At 45.3% G+C, this 9453-nt stretch overlaps 3 protein-coding genes across 3 annotated transcripts; 1 reads left to right on the forward strand and 2 right to left on the reverse strand.

Annotated features, from left to right (window-relative positions):
- Positions 1-213: 213 nt before the first annotated feature.
- LOC124061344 (scavenger receptor cysteine-rich type 1 protein M160-like) lies at positions 214-3386 on the forward strand. Its single transcript, XM_046393053.1, has 6 exons — positions 214-510; positions 768-1091; positions 1160-1447; positions 1931-2254; positions 2323-2595; positions 2808-3386. The coding sequence occupies exons 1-6, from the start codon at positions 240-242 to the stop codon at positions 2840-2842; spliced, it is 1515 nt and encodes a 504-aa protein (XP_046249009.1). The 5' UTR covers positions 214-239; the 3' UTR covers positions 2843-3386.
- A 349-nt stretch (positions 3387-3735) lies between these two features.
- LOC124061749 (gamma-crystallin M2-like) lies at positions 3736-5366 on the reverse strand. The gene is made up of 3 exons (XM_046393966.1): positions 5163-5366; positions 4171-4455; positions 3736-4030 (listed from the first exon to the last, which is right to left on the reverse strand). Exons 1-3 carry the CDS (start codon positions 5364-5366, stop codon positions 3752-3754), a joined length of 768 nt encoding a protein of 255 aa, XP_046249922.1. The 3' UTR covers positions 3736-3751.
- A 2671-nt stretch (positions 5367-8037) lies between these two features.
- On the reverse strand, positions 8038-9387 carry LOC124061750 (gamma-crystallin M3-like). Its single transcript, XM_046393967.1, has 3 exons — positions 9375-9387; positions 8479-8771; positions 8038-8338 (listed from the first exon to the last, which is right to left on the reverse strand). Exons 1-3 carry the CDS (start codon positions 9385-9387, stop codon positions 8060-8062), a joined length of 585 nt encoding a protein of 194 aa, XP_046249923.1. The 3' UTR covers positions 8038-8059.
- Positions 9388-9453: the final 66 nt, after the last annotated feature.

The raw sequence follows: 9453 nt of genomic DNA on the forward strand, positions 1-9453 counted from the left end.
GGTTGGACCAGTTCTCTCTGAAGCTTTGGTCAAAGCTGATTCTGCTTCCCTGTTTGTTTCAATTGTCGTGACGCAGATCTCAGAGCAGAAGGAAACCACGATCACGCAGGTACGTCGCTCCGCAGAGAGGCCATGACACTTTCATGTTTTAGCATTTGATATCCCTGACTTGTGGTTTTTATGAGGAACTAAACAGTCGGTCAACACGTTTCTGTTCAGAGCCCCGTGAGGTCAGGCTGATGGGAGGATTCAGTCGCTGCGCAGGAACACTGGAGATAAAAGACCAGGGAGACTGGAAACCAGTGGACGTCCTGTTGAACTGGTCCCTGCAGGAAACAGCTGTTGTCTGTCAACAGCTGGACTGTGGCTTTGCTGTTTCAAATCGCAAAAAATCCTCCTCTGACAGGGTGGTATCGATTATCCATACCGACTGCTTTCGGTCCAGGTCTAATCTGAGAGAGTGTGCGACAACAGTGTTCTCGTCTTCTGTCCTGGAGATCACCTGCTCAGGTAAGACCATCACTGACAAATTCCATGCTGGTAAATATCATCGGGTCATCATGACATTCCTGATGATTGTTCATTTTGGCACTTTTTTGTTTGTATAACAATGTGTGATGACTGTAAAGAGCAAGAAAAGTCCAAGTCAGTAGGTGGATGTGGTGGTTGGACGGGTCAAATACAGGACCTCCGTCCAGGAGATCAGCGCTCGAGTCCTGCATGTAGTCAAAGGGTTTGCTAAACAGATAAACTCATTTCCTGTCCAGACTCTGTCAGACTGGTGAACGGGACGAGTCTGTGTTCAGGCAGACTGGAGGTGAAGGCTCACCAGTCTAACCAGTCTGACCAGTGGTGGTCCTCCGTGTGTGAAGCTGACTTTGACCAGCAGGATGCTGAGGTGGTCTGCAGGGAGCTCGGCTGTGGGGCTCCCTCAGTCCTCCAGGGGGGGCTCTATGGAGGAGCGGAGGCTGCAACATGGAGCAGCGAGTTCCAGTGTGGAGGCCACGAGTCTGCCCTTCTGGACTGTAGAAGCTCAGGTGCAGCTAGGAACACCTGCTCCCCTGGAAAAGCTGTTGGACTCACCTGCTCAGGTAAAAGAGGAGCTGCAGCTTTGATTTCTGCTCTACTCAAACTCAGTCATTGACTCGTTTGTGTTCAGAGCCCGTCAGGTTGGTGGGAGGACCCAATCCCTGTTCTGGATCACTGGAGGTGAAACATCTGGGACACTGGAAACCCGTGACTGGCTTGGGCTGGACCCTGAAACCAGCAGGTGTCATCTGCAGACAGCTGGATTGTGGATCTGCAGTTGCCATGGGAGAAAAAGAGGATCTGTCCAACAGAACCTCATGGCATATGGATCGCATGTGCGTTCAACCTGGATCTGATCTGAGGGAGTGTTTATCTACACGCTCGTCTTACTCTGATATCCTGGAGATCACCTGTTCAGGTAAGTCCCTCAGTGAAATCCCCTCTGGCAGTAATGTCTCCACTGTGTTCCTCTGGTCAGTGGTTTCCACTGGACTGAACTGTTTTCAAGCACTTTGAAATCAAGAAAGAAGTGAACTTGTTCCTGGAAGCTTCAGACCCTGAACAGAAGTCGTTTGTCTTCGTGACTCCATAGATTCTTGATGAAGTTTTAAAGCACCAACATCTTGTAAAAGTAACTGAGCCACTCACGCAGCACAGCTCAGTGGAAGTTAGCATCTATCAGTCTGTACACCAGTTTGGTCGAGTGGTTTATGACCAAATACCTGCAAAACATATCACATTCCCATCAGCCTCTGCAGGACTTTGAGTTGACTGCTAATAAGCTAATATTAGCATGCTAACAGGTTAAAGTCAGATGGATTCGCTTTCAGGTGTCAGTCAGATAAAAAGACATTCACATGTAATTCTTTTCTTCTTGTGTGTTGAACTGTTTTGTGTCCAGACTCCGTCAGGCTGGTGAACGGGACGAGTCCGTGTTCAGGCAGACTGGAGGTGAAGGCTCACCAGTCTAACCAGTCTGACCAGTGGTGGTCCTCCGTGTGTGAAGCTGACTTTGACCAGCAGGATGCTGAGGTGGTCTGCAGGGAGCTCGGCTGTGGGGCTCCCTCAGTCCTCCAGGGGGGGCTCTATGGAGGAGCGGCGGCTGCAACATGGAGCAGCGATTTCCAGTGTGGAGGCCACGAGTCTGCCCTTCTGGACTGTAGAAGCTCAGGTGCAGCTAGGAACACCTGCTCCCCTGGAAAAGCTGTTGGACTCACCTGCTCAGGTAAAAGAGGAGCTGCAGCTTTGATTTCTGCTCTACTCAAACTCAGTCATTGACTCGTTTGTGTTCAGAGCCCGTCAGGTTGGTGGGAGGACCCAGTCCCTGTTCTGGATCACTGGAGGTGAAACATCTGGGACACTGGAAACCAGTGGACTGGACCCCGGAAGCAGCGGCAGCAGCGTGCAGAGAGCTGGACTGTGGATCTGCTGTTTCAACGGGAAAGAAACAGGGGACTCCCACAAATGTGTGGTCAGTCCACATTCCTTGTGTTGAGGCTGGATTTTCTATCAAGGAGTGTGTACACTCATCTTACTCATCGTCTCACCTGGAGATCACCTGCTCAGGTAAGTCTGTCACTGATATGTGTGGGGTCTTTTTTAACCCTTGCAGTTTTTGTAGCCTGAGGTGAGCACACCCTGAAGGTGGTCAACTCACACCAATAACAATAATAACATCATTTTCTCTGGTTCTCGACATTTCTGTGTTTGTTTCCTTTGTTTGTGTTTCTGTCATGTGACTGATGCCTCAGGCTGACTGTTGTCTTTCTGACTGTCAGGTGGGACTGACCCTCATGACCTGGAGGTGCAGTGACATCATCTGCACACCTACACCTGGCCTTTGAAAAGCAAAGAATTTATAATTTGTACTTAATGTGGCCATAATCTAAGTTTAAAACATATTTTTAAAAAATGAACTGACATCAACAGAATGTGACGAAACAACAGTGTTGACGTCAGAGATATCTACTGCAGTTAGCATGCTAACCAGCTAGCGACCGCCTGTCCCGCCTGTCCCGCCTGTAATACCACCTTATACCTCTAGAGGCATCAGTCCAACAACCGTCCCATAGTTTCAGCTTGATAGATAGATAAAACTTTATTGATCCCGAGGGAAATTCCAGAGCTACGTCCACACCAACTCAAGCTAGGAGATGTAAATGAGCTCCACAAACTGTCTTAGAGTCCAGTCTAATAAGGGAACAAAACAAAATCACAAAATGTCCACACAGGAAATATTCTTACACGTGTTTTCCCTTCTAAGCTTCTCTCTTTTACTGAGACGAGCTGAACTGCATCATTAGCTCATTGTAAAACACACTTCATTCAGACGAGACATAAAACTGAAGGAAATAAAACTAAACCGTCTTGGTTTGTCTTTCTGCAGCCACCTCTGGTTGGTCCAATTAAATCCTCAGTTCACAGAGTTTATCTCATTTTTAGATTTGGTCTTTAAATCACATTGAAGTTTGTTCGGCTGCAGATGGAGCCTGAGCTGAAAGCTGAGTTAAAAGTATACTAGAAAAAGGAAATGCTTACAGTCATTTATTTCCCTCTTAAGTACAAAAGTACACATTTGTCTGTGTATAAGTACACTACAGAGTTGTATTGTAATTTGTGACTCATGAGCCAAAATTGAGTGTTTGTCCAACAGAGCAGGCAGTAAACTTTGTTCAGTCAAACAGAACTTTATTGACATGTACTCAGTGTTTCCATGGAGACTCTAATAGTAAGAGTCCATGATGCGCCTCATGCTCATGAACCTCATGTTGCTCATGCCCATGTGCATGAAGTTCCTGTACTCTCCGGGCCTCATGTACATCATCCTGCCTCTGTAGTGGGGCTGCTCGTACATCAGCCAGTGTCCGTCCATCACGTTGCAGGACATGCAGTTGGACATGCGGTAACGGTCCATGATGTTATCGCAGTCGTCCATCAGCTCGTACATCTGGCCTCCGAAGTTCTCCCTCTCGTAGATCCTCATCCTGTAGGACCCGCGGTGCTGCAACACACCAATAATCAATAATCAGTTAGCATTCAGCACAACACCTCAACTGTTTCCTGTTTTGGATACAGATGTCTCATATGATTGGTCCAAACTGACACACAGTGATGCTGTGCTGTGATTGGGCGTGTGGTTACCATGGGGATCATGCGGCAGGACCTGATGCAGTCGCTCATCCCCATCATGCTCATGTAGTCGGAGTACTCGCCCCTCCTCAGGAAGTACTGGTTGCCCATGAAGTTGGTGCGGTCGTAGACCATGAAGCAGCCTCTCTCCACCCTGCAGGAGTGACACCTGCTCAGGTAGGACGACATGTCGGCACAGTCGCCGCTGCACTCGTAGGAACGACCCTGGAAGTTCCTGTCCTCGTAGAAGATGATCTGAGCAGAGGCAGAAGACGGCGATGAGGTTTGTTTCAAAAGCTTTCTCAGTTTTCAGCCATGAATTTGAAGTTTTACGTTTTAAGTTCGCACAGAGTGAAATGTGAAGATAAATCTTCATCACAGCTGACGTCTGACTGTGGTTTCCTACAAAGAGTCTCATCGTCGTGGTTCTTATATTTCAGCATTTATTCATATACTGAACATTACTGTGTGACATACACACTAAAGGTATGTACAAACACCTTTCATTAAACCCTCCCTGGGTCTTGTGTACTATCACTTACATTACATGGTAACTGGTGGTACATTGATGCAGTATCACAGCAGTGGCTGAAATAGTGATGAAGTGTGTTTTACACGCTTCACGTACACAGGCTCAAATCATCCATATTGTTCATGACACTCGTGAAGATGGAAAATTTGTGTCCATGTCCATGAGTCCTAAAGATTTCCTAAGAGTTTTATTAACCAGATTCAGGATTGTTTCAGATAGACAGATTAAATTTCAGGCCTGAAACAAACTGAAAATATCCTCAACCAGTGTTTTTCTTGCCTAAACCAAACCACTGATGGGATTCTGACATCCTGGGTTTTCTCAGTGACTTAACTGTTTAAAGTTATATTTGTAGTTATGGAATTTAGATCAGTAAACTAAGCAATGAATTGGTAAAAGCTTTATTGCGGTAAAGCCGCCGATAGGACTTTGAAAACAGATCTGAGGTCTCCTGCTGGTGTGTCGTGCTCACCCTGCTCATCATGTTCATGCCGCTGGAAGTCATGTTGCCTCTCTGGTTGCTCAGCTGCTTGCTGATGTTGGCTGTGCTGGTTGTTGAGTGTGTGTTACCTGTAGGGCAGCTGCTGCTCTTTATAGCACCTGAGCAACTGAGGCCTTTTGTCCAAACAGCCTGAGCCAGCAGCGCACCATAAAAGAGACGCTCGGTGTTCGGCATTTCTCTTATAGAAACTACAGACAAAGAGCTACAGACAGCCGCTGTGTGTCTCCTTCAGTCCTCTGTTGAACCAGTTACCACAACGCTTTCTGGAACAAAAACCTGAAGACAAAACAAAACAACTGTGGCACATAAAGAGCTTCAAACAATTCACTTAAAACATCAACTTCATCAACATCCTTACAACATGAGGTTTCGGGCTGCACTTTTTATTGGAAACAAGCGGAATAAAATCTGAGTTTTGGACAAATTAAATGTCTGTGAAGATGTTAGTTTAAATCAAGTGTGTTCCATAAAATGCTTTAAGATAAAATCATTAGTAAACAGGTAAACAACTGAGCTCAGACGTCAGCTTTAAGGTGGAAACCAGAAAGTTTTCATGGTCACAAACGAGACATGAGAATTAGAAACTAAACCAACTAAAAGCCAACAAACAAACGTTTAAACCAACAAAATTCTCAGGATACTTCGGACTGAACCAATAATTTATTAAATGAAAAGTAAAACTGACTGAATCCAGATGTTAAAATCTCAGCAGGAAACTCTGCAGTAAAAGTTCACAGCTGATAAACCGTTTAATGATGTATGAACGGTTTTGTATTTTATTCACTTTATACACACATATTCTATTTGTATGAGGACGATTTTACATGACTAAAAGTATCTAAAATTCTGATTTATAAAAATGAGTTAGTTTAAAACCTGTTTAAAAGTCATGGCATGAATATAATAATAATAATAGTGACATTACAGAGCAGAGACAAAACAAGATGATGATGCAGGAAAACAGACGAGTTTAATACTAATATCTAAAATATCCATCTACTACATCTAAATAAACAAAGAATGTTTCTACTGAATCAAAACATGAGCAAACAATAGTTTTTATCTCTGTTTGTTTCATTTTTTATTATCTATCAATTTATTCCCATTTTTTTCATTCATTTCAGATTCTTTTGTATTTCTCTCACTGCAGGCCTGATTCTTTCTTTATGAGGATCTTCTCTCAGGTGATCCACAGCAGGTGAGAACAGGAAGTCCAGCTGGTCACGGCTCAGGTCACAGAAAACACACTTTACACTCCGGATGTGTACAGATTTCACTTTTATTTCCAGCATGTAAAAACAACAAAACACGAGAAATCAACGAAATTAACAGCAAACCCACAGTGAACACAAATGACTAATTCACAGTCTGAAAGGGAGGAACAAGTCAGCACTTCATAAATCATAAACCCCGTTTTCATACTGTGTCAGTAAACGTTGTGTTAAACATGAACCTCCCAGCTTTTCACACTGAAACGGAGAACACAGCTGGAACATCTGTGTGAACCTGCTGTTGAACGTCTCCTGAGTGAAGTACCTGCTGTGGCTCTCAGCTGGTCCTCAGTGTCTCATCTGACGCAGCTCGTGGACATTAGCAGGTGAAAGCGGTTGTACATTCTGTTAAGAATTTTCTAGCAGGTTTTCCTCCTCGTGTGTTTGGTCTTTCAGTTAGTTCACTTTTGCACTGAATTTCTGTCTCCCGGTTTTCTCTGCCAGAAGGGAACGTTTGGACAGGAAGCTGTTGTCATGGATGAAATGTCTCATGTCACATCTGATCTCGTTTCAGAGTGGCTGCAAAGACGGACAGAAGGCTCCTTGTGTCGCTTCGCAGTGTTGTTGGTGAGTGTGCGGTCAGTGAATGCAGCACTGCATGTTGTTGAACTCTACTTCTGTTGTGTTCCACTGAATACAGAACCCCTCACAGATGAGAATCATTTTCTCATTATCATCGTACGGCCCAGATGACCCCTAAAGGAAGCGATAGAAGATTCACAACTCGTGTTTCATTTTCTGATTTCTCAGCCTCAGTTTTGCATCAAATTGTTTGTAATTACTGACGTAAAATATGGTGATGGGCAAGTACACTGTCATCTGCTGAGCCACAGCATCCTGGGGTAGGCGGGGCTTAAAGTGGGAAAGTGGGCGTGGTCAGTGACTGGGTCAGCGGAAGGCGATTTGCTCGAGACCCACATTCTCTTCAAACACTTTGACCACATCATACATGAGGCTGGAAAGATAAATTAATTTAGTGGAAATGAGAAATAATTAACTACAACCCTGACGTTCATGGGATTAAGTAATTAACATAAATGAATGAAGCCGTTTTCTTTGAGTCAAACTCAGGTGTCACAGGTGGCAGGTAGAAAATCTACCACTCAGCTAACGAATGCTAACCTTCTGATTTAACCCACTGACGGCACCTTCACCTCGTGCAGCACATCGTGAAAAGCGTCAGAATCAGGCCTGAGCCCCACTTTGGCTGGTTCTCCTCAGTGCTGTGTTCACGTCACAACTGAAACTGACAACTAAACTGAAGTTATGGTTTGTTTTCCTGCTCCTCCTTCAAATAGTTCTGCTTCAAAGATGATTTCTTCCACTCTTTAATATGTGTGTGTATCTGAACTGTGCATCCTGTGGGACTACAGAAGTGCTGGGATGAGGCCTGTGTAACACGTCATGTTATTATTATTATTATTGTTGTTGTTATCCCTCTCACTGCTGTGAGGACTTTGTTGTCAAAGCTCTGCGATAATTAAAAGCAGCAGACGTTTATCATGTGACACACTACAAATGAATAACCAGCAGCATTTCTTCCTGCTGTGGTTAACAAAACAGACGGTAAACTTCATTGAATCAGAACTTTATTGTTCAGTAGCAGGAGTCCATGATGCGCCTCATGCTCATGAACCTCATGTTGCTCATGCCCATGTGCATGAAGTTCCTGTACTCTCCGGGCCTCATGTACATCATCCTGCCTCTGTAGTGGGGCTGCTCGTACATCAGCCAGTGTCCGTCCATCACGTTGCAGGACATGCAGTTGGACATGCGGTAACGGTCCATGATGTTATCGCAGTCGTCCATCAGCTCGTACATCTGGCCTCCGAAGTTCTCCCTCTCGTAGATCCTCATCCTGTAGGACCCGCGGTGCTGCAACACACCAATAATCAATAATCAGTTAGCATTCAGCACAACACCTCAACTGTTTCCTGTTTTGGATACAGATGTCTCATATGATTGGTCCAAACTGACACACAGTGATGCTGTGCTGTGATTGGGCGTGTGGTTACCATGGGGATCATGCGGCAGGACCTGATGCAGTCGCTCATCCCCATCATGCTCATGTAGTCGGAGTACTCGCCCCTCCTCAGGAAGTACTGGTTGCCCATGAAGTTGGTGCGGTCGTAGACCATGAAGCAGCCTCTCTCCACCCTGCAGGAGTGACACCTGCTCAGGTAGGACGACATGTCGGCACAGTCGCCGCTGCACTCGTAGGAACGACCCTGGAAGTTCCTGTCCTCGTAGAAGATGATCTGAGCAGAGGCAGAAGAAGTTTTCCTGTCACTCAGTTCTCTACATGTTTCTGTTCACAACACAATGTCAACAATAAAAACACTCAGCTCAATTTATTGCTCTTTTATGATTTAAAGTTTTATTCTTAATAAATTGTTCATTTTTCTGCCAACAGGTTTCCTGTTTTGGTTCTTCTACACATCAGATCATCCTTTCCACCAGTCCCACAGGAAGTGATGTAAGGAAGGTGAGCGTATGTGCTGCGTTCACGTCATTTCCTTTCAGTCTGGTGGTGGTTACATGTTGATCAGATTCTGACTCTGATGTGAATGGAAACCGATTAGACAGATTACCATAAACTGTTTCCTGCTGTCACAGATGCATGCTGGGACTTACCCTGCTCATCATGTTCATGTCAGTGGCGGACATGTTGGCGTGTTTTAGACGTGCTGCTCTGTGCTGACGGGGGTGGACTGCCTTCACACCTGAGTGAACTCATGGCTTTTATACACCTGAGCGCCACATGCTGCTTTGTGTGTCAGAGTGTCGAGTCAGCACACACACACACACACACACACACACACACAAAGCCTCTTTGAAAGGGTTAACAAAGAGTGTGTGAGGCCTTCAGTGGCTGCTTTCATCCACACCAGCACTTTGGAAAACAACACACCTGACAGGGTCATGTGACGTGTGGGCGCAGTTAGCTGACAAACATCCAATCACAGAGCTTCACGCTCCGTGATGAAGCT

This window comes from Scatophagus argus, chromosome 7 (assembly GCF_020382885.2).
Source record: "Scatophagus argus isolate fScaArg1 chromosome 7, fScaArg1.pri, whole genome shotgun sequence".
NCBI classification, from domain to species: Eukaryota; Metazoa; Chordata; class Actinopteri; family Scatophagidae; genus Scatophagus; species Scatophagus argus.